General features: G+C 48.2%; 2 protein-coding genes and 1 long non-coding RNA gene across 7 annotated transcripts in view; 1 reads left to right on the top strand and 2 right to left on the bottom strand.

Annotated features, from left to right (window-relative positions):
- The window catches only part of LOC309362892 (retinol dehydrogenase 7-like), a 48,097-nt gene that overhangs the window by 13,452 nt on the left and 17,793 nt on the right, over window positions 1–16,852 (bottom strand). For 3 of the 5 annotated variants that reach the window (XM_081898892.1, XM_081898895.1, XM_081898896.1), the window contains exons 4-5: window positions 10,467–10,624; window positions 8,507–9,641 (exon numbers count right to left, since the gene is read on the bottom strand). In XM_081898892.1, coding sequence (XP_081755018.1) covers window positions 9,424–9,641; window positions 10,467–10,624 — 376 coding nt within the window. In that variant the 3' untranslated portion in view covers window positions 8,507–9,423. Of the gene's footprint in view, window positions 1–8,207; window positions 8,420–8,506; window positions 9,642–10,466; window positions 10,625–16,852 lie in introns of those variants that run through there. The other 2 variants (XM_081898894.1, XM_081898893.1) reach the window with 2 other exon arrangements.
- Window positions 401–2,076, bottom strand: LOC309363069. The gene is made up of 2 exons (XR_014165217.1): window positions 1,796–2,076; window positions 401–1,346 (listed from the first exon to the last, which is right to left on the bottom strand). It is a non-coding gene; the product is annotated as an uncharacterized lncRNA (long non-coding RNA).
- Window positions 11,569–12,940, top strand: LOC309359180 (tigger transposable element-derived protein 1-like; the record flags this gene model as incomplete). Its single annotated transcript, XM_081892647.1, has 2 exons — window positions 11,569–11,829; window positions 12,018–12,940. Exon 2 carries the CDS (start codon window positions 12,401–12,403, stop codon window positions 12,938–12,940), a length of 540 nt encoding a protein of 179 aa, XP_081748773.1. The 5' UTR covers window positions 11,569–11,829; window positions 12,018–12,400.

The raw sequence follows: 16,852 nt of genomic DNA, 5'->3' as shown, positions 1-16,852 counted from the left end.
AACTGAAAGGAGTGATAAAGATCACTGCTTCTTTCTTGCTTAGTGCAGATCTAGGTACGTTTCAAAGATGGGGGAAGGATAACCAGAAGATTCATGTTGAAGGGAGCAGCGGGTGTGTGGGTGTAAAAAGGAAAGATCACCAGGTTGATACTGCTGGTTCTCTAAATGCCTCGCTGAAGAGAGGGACAAAAGGCTGGAAGGAGCCCCACTTCATTTTCATCTGTAACCTCTGGTATCTCTGCCCATTCCACTTGTTAGCGGGGACAAGGCAGGTCATTTTTAGGAAAGGAAAAGCACCATTTTGCTGGGCTCCGGGAATCTGTAGCCTTATTAGACTTTACCGATTGGTGGGGTCTGCGTTGCTCCTGGGAGGGAGAAAGGAAGTCAAATGACACCGAGGTTGATTCAGAGAAAGAGTTTATTCTGCTCTCCGGATAGCAGAAGGTACTTCGTGAATCGGTTCACCGCAAGCACAAAAGCAAGAGATATTGCATGCAGTATATATATCCTCCAGGCACCCTCTCTCCCCTTCCCCAGGAATCCAGCCACGTCAGCTTATACACGTAAGTTGACATCCATGACCATAAACAGATGTTCCTGTTCCTATACGCTTATCTTGGGGCAAGAAGGTCACCAACTCTAAGAACACTCCTGGCGCTGTTCCCGGGTCTTTTGTCAGACCTGACAAGGTCTGTGCGTCAGTGTGGTCAGGGTGTAAGATAAGACCCAGATGTGCCATCCCTGCTCCACTTTGGAACTGACAAGGCCATTCATTAGGCATCAAAGAGAGCTTTGTTTGTACAGCTGGGTTCCTGTTATACATTTGCTCAAGGGCTCAAGTTAATGGTTTTTACCCTTGGAGAAGGAAAAATGGGGATTTTGCGGCCTGTTTCAGACTGACTGCACAGTCAGATTTTAGATTTGGGAAACCCATTCCTTCAAATCGGAAGCCAAAGACACAAAGCGAGATAGTTGCAACCTCCAACCAAAGAGAAAGGAAGAAGCCTGCCAACAAGTGACTGCCACTTGGTTGTGTTACATACGGGTACATGGGTAAGGGGTGCAAACGGAAGAGTCACAGGTGCAAACGACGTGACACTTGACAGGCAAGGTAGGTGTAAAGGAGTCCTGGGCATAAAAACCCAGGAGACCACAGCCAAAGCATCGGGGGCAAAGGAGGGAAATTTTGCACCCCTTAGGAGCACTGCTTTTTTACCACCCCCCCCCCCCGCTGCCTCAATAAGGCACCCTCCTGGGACTCTTTTTTTAACATGGTGTCCCTTCTGCTCTTTGACAAAGGAGGAGCCAGGAGTTGGAAGACAATGATCGACCCACCAGCAGCAGCACTTTTGGAGTGTAGGAATACCAAGGACGACGGGAGGTTGAATGCAGGTGAGCTGGGCAGGAGCAAGCTGGCAAGCAAGCTCCAAAACAGCTGCCGGCTAGTTCCGCAGAGGCTCCTTTTATTAGAAGTCAACAATTGGAAACAGTAGTGAAACCACTTTGAACATGACGTATTTCCATCTAAGCACATTTCCAGCGTTATCAAATACACGTGTTAGCAGGTGTTTCCCTAAAATGTTTTCCCCGATACTTGATTACATCTGTATCCACAGTCATGCTCCAGCCAAGCGTTATGTCTAGTAACCAAATCTGTGAGAGGACAAACGGTCAGGCGGGAACCCTGTTTTCTAGCCAAGAGGCAAGAGTTCAGGGAGTGTGAGCGCAAGGCTCCTTGGCACACTGTTGCATGCCGGGTGCAAAGTGTGCCTCAGCACAAGCCGAGCGTTACCACCCCACGGAGCAAGTGCCCGCTTTGCAGGAGGAACCCATTGATCCGTTTAGTTCGCTTTCCTAGCGCAACAAGCCTCGTTCCGCTTCTCTCTCCCTTTTCACTCAGCTCCTCTCACCCCACCCTCCCACTGCCATCGCTCCTGCGATCCCAGGATACACAAGGCTCACTTTGGCACCGCCACGCGTTGGGTCGGAGAGGAACACTTCTCCTCCTGGAAAGAAGTTTCCCTGCTGCGGTTCCTCCCAGGGAGCTCGGAGCCGCAGCAGGAGGGAAACTTCGGGTGCCTCAGCCACTTTCCTTGCAAACTTTATTCCCTTGGGGAAAACACCCAAAATCCCCCACCACCACCACCCCGCCCCAAGCACTTGACTCCATCAGGTCAAAGGGAGCACCAGCGACAGCCTCTGGAGACCCAGCCCAGGAACATAGCTAGGGGGGTGCGGCGCATCTGGGCTTTGGCATCACTTGGGGCTCAGGCATGCTGCCCATAAAAGTAAGCACCGCCTGGGCTGGGCACAGCTGTAGACCACACCTGGAGTACGGTATTGACAAGCTGGAACTGTAAACATTCTGTGGTGATTCGTATTTTTGAGATGGAGTTTTTTGAGATGCCTTCCCCATTTTACTTGGGAAGTGTATGTAGCTCAGGTTTGTGTGATTTTAGCACCCACCCCCAAGTTCACAGTGGAAGAGTCTCCCTTGGGAGGTTGTGGACTCTCCTTCCTTGGAGATTGTTAAGCAGAGGTTGGATGGACATCTGTCATGGATGCTTGAGCTGAGATTCCTGCATTGCAGGGGGTTGGACTCCATGGCCCCTGGGGGTACCAGCAGTGGAAGACAGGAGTGCCTGGCATGCTCTGGTCTATGGGGTCACGAAGAGTCGGACATGACTGTGATGGGACGATGAGCTGCTTGTGCGTAAAATGCAAGTCCCTCAGAGTTTGATCAGGTTTTCAAACCTCTGCCTGTGACGGAGCCCCTCCAGCATGGCTGCGTCAATCACTAGTAGAATCCGAAAGTGGCTGCTTTCGGAAACGTTTCCAACATAAAAGCTCCTTAACGGAAACACGTCGTCTGGCCTCTCGGCGTGACAGTTTCCGTCGAGGTGTGGGTGTCCCTATAGGAGGTCCTGAGACCTCCCCACTGGTTTCGCTTGAAGCGTCTCTGAGCCATCCCTCCGACTCACTTTCCCTTGGAGTTCTTGCTCGCCCTCTACTGGTTCCCTCTTCCGCTGCTACTGCTCTCTCAACCTCAGGGAGCCTTTGCACCTGCGGCGCTTTAGATGTCAGTTCCCTGACATCCACCTCCCCTCCAGGGCCCCCTTCACCCCCTCCCGTCTCCTCTCCTACTGGCGGTGAGGAGGTAAAACCCCTGAAAGAACCTCCCTCATCTTCCGACGTCGCGAACACTTCCTTCCACTTGTTGCTGTTCCTACTCTCTAGGTACTCTTCGTCATCAGAGTCCACTCCATCTTCCAACTCCGACTCCGCGAACCCTTCCATTTCCTCTTCCTCATCGGTGGTGCCGAAATACTCCCTCCTAAACCTTGCTATAGGCTGAGGTTTCCTCGGGAACCTTTGGTGGAACGTTTCTGTTAAAACCTCGTCATTGACTTCCTCTGCACTTACCCAGGTGTTTTCTGACTCCGGTTCCCCTTCCCACGCCACCAAATACTCCACCTGATTACCCTTCCACCTGGAATCGAGGATTTCCGCTACATGGTTGCGGCGTTCCCTCTCTTCCAAGGCTGGTCCCTTGACGTGCTCCCCTTCACGTCCCCCCCTGTATGGTGACAGTAACGACCTGTGGAACACTGGGTGCAATTTCATGTGGTTGGGTAATCGGAGTTTGAAAGCTACCGGGTTGACCTGCTGAATCACCTCAAAGGGTCCCAATCTTCTGGGCCTCAGTTTCTTACAACCCCCTTTGAACGGCAACCCTTGGGTTGACAACCACACTTGATCCCCCACCCTTATGGTTTCACCTTCCCTTCTGTTCTTGTCTGCCTGCTTCTTATATTGTGCCTTGGCCCTTTCTAAGTTGAGCTGGAGCTGCTGATGGATGGCTTCCATCTCTTCTACAAAATGTTCAGCCGCTGGAACGCTCCATCTCTCCCCTCCTTCCCCTGGAAATGCCCTGGGGTGACACCCGTAATTAGCCAAAAAGGGACTCATCCCTGTGGACACATTCTCCGCATTATTGTAGGCAAATTCTGCCAACGCCAACTTTTCGACCCAATCGTTCTCTCTGTCATTGACATAACACCTAAGATATTGTTGAAGAATGCCATTTGCCCTTTCCGCCTGCCCGTTGGTTTCAGGGTGCCGGGCAGTTGAAAAATTAACTTCCACGTGTAGCAAGCTCATGAGCTTCCTCCAGAACCTGGAAGTAAATTGTTTGCCTCGATCTGAGATCACCCTCGAGGGAGCCCCGTGCAACCTAAAGATATGTTCCACAAACAACTTCGCCGTTTCTTCCGCTGTGACTGCATGTGAACATGCTACAAAATGGCACATCTTAGTTAACAGGTCTACTACTACCATGATGGCTGTTTTCCCCTTGGACCTTGGCAGATCCGTCATAAAATCTATTGATATCGCTTCCCAAGGCCGTTCTGGTGTGGGTAAAGGTTCTAATAACCCTGCCGGCGCCCTTCTTTCCCCTTTGGCTCGCTGACATTGGTCACACCCTCTTACATACTCCCTTACATCTTCCCTCACCTTAGGCCACCAAAATTCCCTGGTAACCAACCACATGGTTTTGTGTTGCCCAAAATGTCCCGCCGTGGGGCTATCATGCAACTGCTTGAGTACTCTCCCCCTCAATTCACCTTCGGGTATATACAGTGCCCCTTTGTAATACAATGCCCCATTTCTTTCCTCAAAACCTCCGGGGCTCTCGCCCTCCCCCCTGAGACCTCTGAGCTTATCCTGGGCATATTCATCATTTTCCGTTTCCTCCACCAGTTCCCGTTGCCCCACCAGCGCCGCCCCACACACCCAGCGGTCCTCCGGGATGACATGTCTCTCTTCGATCACCTCCTCCCCTTCCCAATATTCTGGTTTGCGTGAGAGCGCATCCGCCCTGACGTTTTCTGGGCCTGGCACATAACAAATCTCAAAGTTAAATTTGGAGAATTCCTGTGCCCATCTCACTTGTCGTTGGTTGAGCACTCGAGCTGTTCTCCAATACTCTAAATTTTTGTGGTCGGTGCACACTTGCACCTTGTGTTGTGCCCCAATTAATAAATGTCTCCACCTCCGGAATGCTTCGTGAATGGCAAGTAGTTCCCTGTCATACACCGTGTAATTCCTCTCGGACTTATTCAGTTTCCGCGAGAAGAATGCACACGGTCTCCACTCCGACGCACTCCTCCCCGGTTGAAGAAGGACCGCCCCTATAGCCCGGTCGGATGCATCTGTTTCCACTCTCATGGGTTTTTGTAAATCCACATGCAGAAGTTGTTCTTCCGAGGCGAAAGCCCTTTTCAGTTCTTCAAAGGCTCGATCCGCCTCCACCGTCCAAACAAATTTCTTCTTGCTGCTGAGGCAGTCGGTGATGGGCGCCGTCAAGTGGGCAAAGTTCTTGATGAACTTCCGATAAAAGTTCCCAAACCCCAAGAATCTTTGCACGTCCTTCTTGGTCTTCGGTGTCTTCCATTCCAGTACCGCTTGAACCTTGCCTGGATCCATGGCCAATCCCTTGTCTGACAAGCGGTACCCCAGGAATTCCACCTCCTTGGTATGAAACTGGCACTTCTCCAGTTTCACCCACAGCTGGTTGGCTTGCAGCCTGCCCAACACTTCTCGAACGTCCCTCACATGCTGTTCCTCATCTTCCGAATACACCAACACGTCGTCTAAAAAGGCCACACAGTTCTTGTAGAGCAAAGGTCCCAGAACGTGGTTTATAAAAGCTTGAAAACAGGCGGAGCCCCCTTGTAGACCGAAGGGCATAACGAGGTATTCAAAGGCTCCCAAAGGGGTAAACATGGTGGTCTTCCATTCATCTCCCTTCCTTATGCGTATCAGATTGTACGCCCCCCGCAGGTCCAGTTTTGTAAAAATCTTTCCCTTCCTTACTCTGGTCAAAATGTCGTCAATTCGGGGCATAGGGAAAGCCAGGGGCTCCGACACTGCATTGAGGGCCCTGAAGTCACACACCAGTCTCGGTTTGTCTGTGTTCTTTTTGTCCACAAAGAACACTGGGCTGCCCCCCACCGCTCGGGACTCTCTGATGAAACCTCGCTTCAAGTTTTTGTCAATGAACTCCCTCAGCTCCTGCATCTCCCTGTCTGACATGGCGTACAGCTTGCCTACTGGGAGTTGGGCCCCTGGGAGTAGGTTGATTTGACAGTCAAAGGGTCTATGCGGTGGCAGTTTGTCTGCTTCCCTTTCGCTGAATACGTTGCTCAGATCTGCGTATTGCGGGGGCACCTTCCCTTTGCCCATCACTTCCATCCCCGCTAGGGTGACTCTGTCTCCTCCCGAGACCTTCCCCTCCTTGCAGTGTTCTAGGCAATGCGCTGACCCAAAGGAGACCACCCTCTGATGCCAGCCCACTAGCGGATCGTGTAGCGCCAGCCAGCTCATCCCCAAAATGATGGGCGCTCCTCCCAGGATGGCCACATTAAACGCTATCTGTTCGGTGTGCCTTGCCACTCTCATTATCATCGGGACAGTCTGTTGGCTAACTTCTCCCCCCAACAGCTCTCTGCCGTCAATCGTAGTCACCTGCAAGGGGTTACTTAAAGGGATGGTCTGTATCTGGTGCTCAGCTGCAAACTCCTTGCTCATGAAATTACAGGAGCTGCCTGAATCCAAAAGCGCCTTGACCTTTAGTGGGTGTCCGTTTGGCAGTTCTAGTAACACCTCTATCACTAAAGCAGGTCTGGGAGGTTCTGGCATGGGCACTTTCATTGCTCTTTGGCCTGGCTGCTGTGCCCCGACGGTGGCAGCCAGGCGTTGGCTTTTACTTGCTCCTTGCTTTCCTCTTCCTTTCCCCCAACAGCTCCTGCCATCCCTTGCCATTCCTTTCTTTGTGGGCAGACTCTGGCAAAGTGCCCTGGCTGTTGGCAGAGATAACATCTCTTGGCGCTCTTTCCCTCCTTCTTCCGCCCTTCACTGGGATTTGAAACTGCGCGCGCCCGCGCTGTTCCAACTTCCATCGGCTCTGCCGGCGGGAAAGATGGCTCTGGAATGTCTGGAATGCGGAACTCCCTCCAACGGTCTCCTTTCCCTTCCCGCCTTTCCAAAGCCCTCGCCTCCTGGCGCGCTCCTATGGCCAGCGCAGATTTGGTTAATTGGTCCATAGACTCCGCCCTGGGCCCCCGGGAAAGCTCATCTTTGACGGTTGAAGAAAGCCCCTCTTCGAAAAGCATTTGGATGGGCTCCGCCGATAGGTCCCACCCCAATTTATGAATCAGCATAGTAAATTCAGTCCAGTACTCACGGACAGATCTGCTTCCTTGCTGGCAAGCCATTAACTGCCTTCGCACCACCCCCTGCTCAATATCGCTGGAAAACATCAGGTCCATGGCACGAAAAAACTTCCTCGTGTCCTTTAAGATCTCATTATTCGCTGCCATCAGGGGTCTAACCCAATCTTTCGCCCCGGATTCGAGATGGCCAATCACATACGCCACTCGCGATTCCTCGTCGGGGAAGTCATCAAACTGCAAGTTTAGAGCGTATTGCATCTCTGTTCTAAAGGCATGATAGTTCCTGGGATCCCCCCCGAATTTCTGCACCAATCCTGGTACCTTTCTGGCGAGCGGGGTGGTTTTCTCCTTTCCCTTTTCTGCATCCTGAGCCCTCCTCTCCTCAAGCCTCGCCGTTTGCAGCGCCAACTGGATCTCCAACGCTCTGTACCTTTCTTCCAGGCTTGGACCCCCTCCAGCTGCTCCTGCACCCCCGGTTCCGGCTGGGTTGCTCATGATGCTTCTCTCTGCACAAGCTGGCTTTCGGTGACTTTCGGATTGCTGTGATGGGACGATGAGCTGCTTGTGCGTAAAATGCAAGTCCCTCAGAGTTTGATCAGGTTTTCAAACCTCTGCCTGTGACGGAGCCCCTCCAGCATGGCTGCGTCAATCACTAGTAGAATCCGAAAGTGGCTGCTTTCGGAAACGTTTCCAACATAAAAGCTCCTTAACGGAAACACGTCGTCTGGCCTCTCGGCGTGACAGTTTCCGTCGAGGTGTGGGTGTCCCTATAGGAGGTCCTGAGACCTCCCCACTGGTTTCGCTTGAAGCGTCTCTGAGCCATCCCTCCGACTCACTTTCCCTTGGAGTTCTTGCTCGCCCTCTACTGGTTCCCTCTTCCGCTGCTACTGCTCTCTCAACCTCAGGGAGCCTTTGCACCTGCGGCGCTTTAGATGTCAGTTCCCTGACAATGACTAAACGACTAAACAACAACAATTTAGCCGGAAGTCCCATGTATTTTTTTCCTGGGTAAATGAGCGGTAAAGCATTGCGGTTTCAGCTGCATCAGAGAATAGTTCAGAATAATTATAATAATAAATCACTTCTCCTTTAGGTACTGATGACCACATCCGCCTCTCATTAGGATCCTAAAAGATGCAATTAGACTGGTTTTCCATCCACAGCTTGTTGGCTCATTTGGACAACTGTGTAATGCCCAATGGTTATGCCTCCCCAACAATCACCCAGCCCTGGTAATCCTGAGGCACCAGCGAGTTCTTTGGATCTCAAACTTTTAGGCAGTAGAAGAAAGCTTTATTAACAACTATCACAATAAGCAAAGAAGCAGCAACAGGTGCTAATATACAATTAAAGTATAGTCATACCTTGGTTGCCAAACGCTTTGGAACGTGTACATTTCAGCTCCTGAACAATCAAAAACTGGAATGATTTTCAAACATCCAGTGCGGCTTCCGATTGGTTTCTGAACGTTTTGGAAGTCGAACGGACTTCCTGAACGGATTCCGTTCGACTTCCAAGGTACAACTGTATATGAAAGAATACTCAAAGATAAAGTTGTGAAGCTGGCTCAGCTATCCATCATTTTTGCCGGGGACATTCCAGAAACCGGTGACGGCACCCCTCTTTCTCAGGCCAAAATATGCTTGGCACTTTACCCGGTCAGTCCAAACTGGAATCTCGTTGGATTGCTGCAGTTGGGGCCTTTTATAGCGTCCTGGAGCAGCTTTCCACCGTTTCTGTAGCAAGTGCTTTATGCTCTCGTCCTTTTCCCCATCCACTTCTAAGGGCACCTCCTTCAATTTCACACTTTGAAGTCAGAGCATGAGTTCAAGATAGCCCTCCACTGATATTCCTCCTTATATCGGCAGCTGGTTCAGAGCAAGGACACTCCCTTCTTTCCCATGCCTGCAGCTGCATCCCTTATCTCAGCCACCATATATAGAAATACAGTATAAGCTAAACTGAAAACAGGAACACCATCTAGTGGCTTTCCCTTTGGCAATATAACTATTTTTTTTCCTTCAAAGCAATGTATACTGCTTGCAAAAGTTTGTTTGTTTTTTGCATTTTCTATTTTGCATAAAGAACCAAAATAAAAACGTAAACATCAAGATGCAATTAGGCTTGTGTTCCATCCACAGATTGTTGACTCATTTGGACAACTGTAGAGGTTTTTCTTCAAAACAATCTATACAGCTTGAGCAGGTTTGGGCTGAATGCAGCTCATCACGAAGTCAACGATGGACGTTGGAAAGTAAGATGCAGGAATGTACAAGAACTTTGCATCCCAGCCTGCAGAGTAGCGAGTGCGAGGGCAGCAGGATGTCAGGGCATGTTCTATGCAGTCAGTGACCAGGTGAAGCTTTCTGCTGGCAAGGTTAACGGCATATTGGGCAATTTTGCTATCTGTGTGTGAGAAATATGAAACAAAACAGAAGTTAGTGCTGTAAATGTAGGAGGTAACCTAAATCTTTTGGGATCTGAATGGACTGGTTGGCGTCTAGATACCTCTCCATAGAAGAACTAAATTAAAGCAGATGCATCTGGAACTATTTTGGAGGCTTCAAAACAGAACACATTCTCAAAAGATGTCCATTTAGGTTTCTCTCAGTTTCAATATCTCCAAAATCTTTCAGTTTGGTTCTCCTCATTTCAGTTTATGACTTTTGAAAGTCATCAGCATTTCAGTTTTTGCAATACAGTGGTACCTTGGTTTAAAAACTTAATCCGTTCCAGAAGCCTGTTCTTAAACCCAAACCGTTCTTAAACCGAGACGTGCTTTCCCTAATGAGGCTTGCCACCGCCGGTGCCCTTCGACCATTCGGATTCCGTTCTTAGACCGAGGTAAAGTTCTCAAACCAAGACACTATTTCCAGTTTTGTGAAATTTGTAAACCAAATGATTCTTAAACCAGTCTGTACTTTAACTGAGGTACCACTGTATACAAATTTTGGCAAACATTATTTCCTTGCATAGTGAATTTTTTTTTATTGTGATCAATTTGCTTAGTGCATTTTGGTATATTATGTACACATAGTTGTTCTGTACACATAATTGTTCATAGTTGTCTTTGTACACATAGTTGGTCTGGAGAACTTGTTGCTGAATTTAGAGGAGTTTGAATTCCTAAGCAGAGCTATGTATTGGTTAATATATTGCTTCATGAGTGTCAATTGGGTAGGTTTGCAGGAAAATGCAAACCATGCTGAAATCCCCTCCATGTCTACTCACAGTTCTCCAAGTACTGTTCCCCATAGACTTCTTTGATGTCAGATGGCACTCGGTTCCATACACTCTTTAAATTCTCTACTCCTTGTTTGAAAATGTTTGTTTGGAAACTACCAGGTTCAATAATGCTGACTTGGACTCCAAAAGGATGGAGCTCTCGCCTGAAATTCAGAGGAATAAAAGAAGAAACATCATTGCCTACTGAGTCATAGGTCAGGAATGCAGGTCAAGAACTTGGGTCCATGGATAGGAACATCTTTCTTTTAAAAAAAAGAAATCCAAAAATTGAGGAGAAAGAAAAGATGGGAAATGCAGCTCCCCTGCCTTCTGCCCTCTTGCAGGACCCAGGATACGCCCTACCCAGGAGAGGATTGTGTATGACACAGCACCAGTTGTATTAAGAGACAGTCATGAGGACATGCTTCAAAGTCTAGCTCAGGGGTTGTCAACCTGGTCCCTACCGCCCAAATCCATTCACACAAGGTGCCATTTTTGTCATGGACCAACCTTACTTTCCCTTGCATTTTCCTCCAACCTCCCGCCTCAGCCCTTCCCACCTCGGTGGTTTGTACATTCACCACTTTAAATTGTCTCACAGCCTCTGAGAGTAAATCAGTATTTTCCACGGTCTGTCTGCCATATCACAGAAACCTGGATCTTGGCATCCATGCATCTCAAGAGAGAATGGAGTGTTAACAGTGACCTCCCTGTTACGTGAGCCTGGGCAGTACATATGTGCAGATAACTGCTCAGTCCCACACCTTGATAATTAAGTGGTATGTAAATAGTTGGAAAAAGCACACACTTTTCAACATGGTAATCAACATTTCTATAAAGCATGTTGGGCCCGAACTGAAGATTTACAGTGGTACCCCGCAAGACGAATGCCTCGTAAGACGAAAAACTCGCTAGACGAAAGAGTTTTTCGTTTTTTGAGGTGCTTCGCAAGACGAATTTCCCTATGGGCTTGCTTCGCAAGACGAAAACGTCTTGCAAGTTTGTTTCATTTTCGCAAAACCGTTAATACCCAGGGTACATTGCTTGACAAGGTGCAGTTGCAACTTGACTTCGAGGAGCAACACAGCACGCGGTGTGGTAACCTTTTTTGAGGTTTTTGAGGACTTTGCTGATTTTTGAAGCTTTTCCAAAACTTCTTTTGCATCCATTCGGTAAGTTAAACTTTTAAAACTTTTTTGGGGTTTTTTGGATTTTGGGTTGGGGTGTTTGAAATTCAAGGACTTGGTGTTGGGGAGAGGTTTGCAAGAATCTGGGAGCTTGTGTGGGTTTTTTTTGAATTTTTATGATTTTCTGTGACCATTGGACCATGTTGTTTTTTTAAAAAAAAATTCTGGGTTTGAATTTCTGTGTGGTGGGTGGCTGGGGGAACAGTTGGGGAGAGTTTTGCAAGAATCTGGGAGCTTGTGTGGGGTTTTGTTGAATTTTTATGATTTTCTGTGACCATTGGGCCATGTTGTTTTTTTAAAAAACAATTCTGGATTTGAATTTCTGTGTGGTGGGTGGGTGGGGGAAGAGTTGGGGAGGGGTTTGCAACAGTTGGGGAGGGGCTGGGGGAACAGTTGGGGAGGGGTTTGCAACAGTTGGGGAGGGGTTTGCAATTTCTGTGTGGTGGGTGGGTGGCTGGGGGAACAGTTGAGGTTTTTGAAGACTTTGGTGATTTTTAAAGCTTTTCCAAAACTTCTTTTGCAGCCATTTGAGGATTTTGAAGACTTTTGTGATTTGCAGCCATTTCGTAAGTTAAACTTTTAAAACTTTTGGGGGGGGGTTGGATTTTGGGTTGGGGTGTTTGGAATTCTAGGACTTGGTTCTGGGTTTGATTTTCTGTGTGGTGGGTGGCTGGGTGCTTTTGAATTTTTTGGAAGTGAAGCACTGATTTTTTTTTCTTTTTCTGAGTTTATGAAGGCAGGAGCTCTGCTGCCATGGGAACCAAGAAGACTGCTGCTGCAGAGGCGGGCGAGAGGAATAAGGAGAAGGTGGTGCTGGAAATGAAGAAGGAGGTCATCCAGAAGCACGATGGTGGAATGCGTGTGACAGACCTTGCCAGGGAGTACGGCAGGAATCCATCGACCATCGGGACCATCCTGAAGATGAGGGAGAAGATCCTTGCGACGGATGCAGCCAAGGGAGTCACCAGGATCATGAAGAACCGCCCAGCTGTTCTGGAGGAGGTCGAGAAGTTGCTGCTCATCTGGTTAGAAGAGAAGCAGCGTGCAGGGGACACAGTGACTGAGGCCGTCATTTGTGAAAAGGCCATGGCCTTGCACGCAGACCTCGTCCGGGAACAGCCAGGAACCTTAGGCGAGCCAGAATTCTTCAAGGCAAGCAGAGGTTGGTTTGACCAGTTCAAGGCAAGATCTGGAATCCACAGCGTGGTCAGGCATGGAGAGGCTGCCAGTTCTGATGTTCCTGCGGCTGAAGACTTTGCAGCGGAGTTCCTGGAGGTTGTGAAGAGTGACTAGTGGGGTGCCACAGGGTTCTGTCTTGGGCCTGGTCTTATTCAACATCTTTATCAACGACTTGGATGATGGACTCAAGGGCATCCTGATCAAATTTGCAGATGACACCAAACTGGGAGGGGTGGCTAACACCCCAGAGGACAGGATCACACTTCAAAACGACCTTGACAGATTAGAGAACTGGGCTGGGCCAAAACAAACAAGATGAATTTTAACAGGGAGAAATGTAAAGTATTGCACTTGGGCAAAAAAAAAATGAGAGGCACAAATACAAGATGGGTGACACCTGGCTTGAGAGCAGTACATGTGAAAAGGATCTAGGAGTCTTGGTTGACCACAAACTTGACATGAGCCAGTGTGACGCGGCAGCTAAAAAAGGCAATGCAATTCTGGGCTGCATCAATAGGAGTATAGCATCTAGATCAAGGGAAGTAATAGTGCCACTGTATTCTGCTCTGGTCAGACCTCACCTGGAGTACTGTGTCGAGTTCTGGGCACCACAGTTCAAGAAGGACACTGACAAACTGGAACGTGTCCAGAGGAGGGCAACCAAAATGGTCAAAGGCCTGGAAACAATGCCCTATGAGGAACAGCTAAGGGAGCTGGGCATGTTTAGCCTGTAGAAGAGGAGGTTAAGGGGCGATATGATAGCCATGTTCAAATATATAAAAGGATGTCACATAGAGGAGGGAGAAAGGTTGTTTTCTGCTGCTCCAGAGAAGCGGACACAGAGCAATGGATCCAAACTACAAGAAAGAAGATTCCACCTAAACATTAGGAAGAACTTCCTGACAGTAAGAGCTGTTCGACAGTGGAATTTGCTGCCAAGGAGTGTGGTGGAGTCTCCTTCTTTGGAGGTCTTTAAGCAGATATGTCAGGAGTGCTCTGATGGTGTTTCCTGCTTGGTAGGGGGTTGGACTAGATGGCCCTTGTGGTCTCTTCCAACTCTATGATTCTATGAAGACGGAGAGCTACGCTCCACAGCAGGTCTTCAACTGCGATGAGACCGGGCTGTTTTGCAAGAGGATGCCCAAAAGGACTTTCATCACACAGGAGGAGGCCAAGTTGCCTGGCCACAAGCCCATGAAGGACCGTCTGACCCTGCTCTTCTGTGCCAACGCAAGCGGCGACCTGAAGATCAAGCCCCTGCTGGTGTACCACTCGGAGAACCCACGGGGCTTCAAGAAACACAAGGTCGACAAGGAGCAGCTGAGTGTCATGTGGCGATCCAACAGTAAGGCTTGGGTCACACGTGTGCTGTTTGTGGACTGGGTCAATCTTGCTTTCGGCCCTGATGTCAAACAGTACCTGCTGGACAACGACCTGCCGCTGAAGGCTTTGCTTCTGATGGACAATGCTCCTGCTCATCCTAAAGGCCTTGAGAAGGACTTGTTGGAGGAGTTCAGCTTCATCAGCATCATATTCCTGCCGCCTAACACCACGCCACTGCTCCAGCCGATGGATCAGCAGGTCATCGCCGATTTCAAAAAACTCTACATCAAGGAGCTTTTCAGGCGATGCTTCGAGGTGACTGACTGCACCACCATCACCCTGCGGGAATTCTGGAAGGACCACTTCAACATCGTCACCTGCTTGAAGATGATCACCACGGCCTGGGACGGGATCAGCCAGAGAAATTTGAATTGCGCTTGGCGCAGCCTGTGACCGGACTGTGTGGCACCAAGTGACTCTGATGCACCAGAGTCAACAGTGGTGCAGGACATTGTTGCCTTGGGGAGGACCATGGGACTGGAGGTCACAGAGGAGGACATCAGCGAGCTGGTGGAGGAGCACGACCACGAGCTGACCACCCAGGAGCTGGTCGAACTGCAGGCAGAGGCTGCGCAGGAGCAGGCCTCGCTGGAAGAGGAGGAAGCAACTGAGGAACGGCTGTCCTCCAAAGAACTGAGGGACATTTGCCAGAAGTGGGAGGATGTGCAGGCTTTTGCACAGCGGCACCACCCTAACAAGCACGTGATACATGACCTTGTGAACACTTTTGATACGACGGTCATGTCGCCTTTCAGGGAGGTGCTGAAAAGGCAGATGAAGCAGCAGACCATGGACAGGTTTTTCAGCAAGAAGCAAAGAGTGGAAGAGGAACCTTCTTTGAGTGGTCCCCCAGAGTCTTAGAAAATGTACGGTACACTTTGTTGATTTTAAAATGTTTTTCTGTCATGTTTAGAAACTTAATTTATTGTTCCTTCAATTTTCGAACTGCTCTTTACAGTATGTGTGATTTTAAAGAGCAGTTAATAAACTCTTGTACCAAATTTGGCTTTGTTTGGACTTTTTTTGACTATAGGAACGCATTAATTGAATTTCAATGCATTCCTATGGGATTTCGTGCTTCGCAAGACGAAAAATTCACTAGACGACAAAACTCACAGAACGAATTAATTTTGTCTTGCGAGGCACCACTGTATTGCTTTTCCGTCCAGCTTACGCTTCCATTGAACCAGCTTTTCAAGCGCAGCCCCGGGAGAAAGCAATTAGCAGATGCACAGCTTTGGTCCGTGTGACATTAAATCAAGTCCAGACAGCTTCTCTATTCTAGAAGGATTTGAAGCTTCCCTGCTGAGCAGACTGACAGCAAATGTTATATCTGGTCTGTTCCACTGGGACAAATACAGCAAACTTCCTAGAGCTGGCTGAAAGACTTCAGCATTTTCTTTTTTTTTTAATATAATTTTTATTAAGTTTATAGTATACAAAATCCAACTTCCAAACACTTATTTCCATAAATCTAGTGGACTCCCCCCATCTTCCGAACACTGCATTCTCTGTAAATTTAAAACCTCAGCAAATTGTTAACTTATTTTAAACATAATAATATATCTTCCATTTTATCGTGATATCTGGTCTCTAAACATTTCAATCCAAATCCATTGTTTTAGTTTCAACACAATAAAATTATTTCATTACACCACTTCTGTCTTGTTGTTCCTTATTTTCCAATTCAAAAAATTAACCGATGCTGAAGCTGTAATTTCCTAAAAAGGAGCATTTTTTAACATTCATACAACCTATAATGCCTTTTCAAATAGTCCTTAAATTTTTCCCAAACTTCCTCCGTTTCTTCTTCTCCCGAGTCTCGGATTCTGCCAGTCATTTCAGCCAGTTCCATATAGTCCATCAGCTGCGTCTGCCATTCTTCCAATGTGGGTAAATTTTGTGTCTTCCAATGCTTTGCCATCAGGATCCTTGCTGCTGTAGTAGCGTACATAAAGAAAATTCTATCTTTCTTGGCCACCCTCTGGTCTACCATGCCCAGGAGGAAGGCCTCCGGTTTCTTGGGTAAGGTAAATCTAAGTACCTTTTTTAGTTCATTATGTATCATCTCCCAGAAGGCCTTCACCTTCGGGCAGGTCCACCAGAGGTGTAAGAATGTCCCTTCCTCCTCTTTACATTTCCAACATTTGTTGTCAGACAGGTGATATATCTTTGCAAGCTTGACTGGGGTCATGTACCACCGGTATGTCATTTTCATAATATTTTCCTTCAGGGCACTACATGCCGTAAATTTCATTCCGGTGTTCCATAACCTTTCCCAGTCTTCAAACATAATGTTGTGCCCCAAATCCTGCGCCCACTTTATCATGGAGGATTTAACAATCTCATCCTGTGTATTCCATTTAAGCAACAAGTTGTACATTCTCGAAATTAACTTAGATTTTGGCTCAAGCAGCTCTGTCTCTAATTTCGACTTTTCCTCCTGGAAACCCACTTTTTTGTCCGCTTTAAAAACTTCCTGAATTTGAGCATAATGTAACCAATCTCGCACCTTGTTTTTTAACTTTTCCATACTCTGCAACCTCCAATTATCTCCAATTTTTTCAATTATTTCCCAATATTTAGGCCAGTGGGCCTCCATATTGAGTCTTTTCCGTGTTTTGGCCTCCATCGGTGAGAGCC

The sequence above is a fragment of the Podarcis melisellensis genome, assembly GCF_964234715.1.
Source record: "Podarcis melisellensis genome assembly, chromosome: 2".
Taxonomy (NCBI): Eukaryota; Metazoa; Chordata; class Lepidosauria; order Squamata; family Lacertidae; genus Podarcis; species Podarcis melisellensis.
The sequence above is the reverse complement of the archived record's forward strand: the minus strand, read 5'-3'. Positions and strand labels throughout refer to the sequence as shown.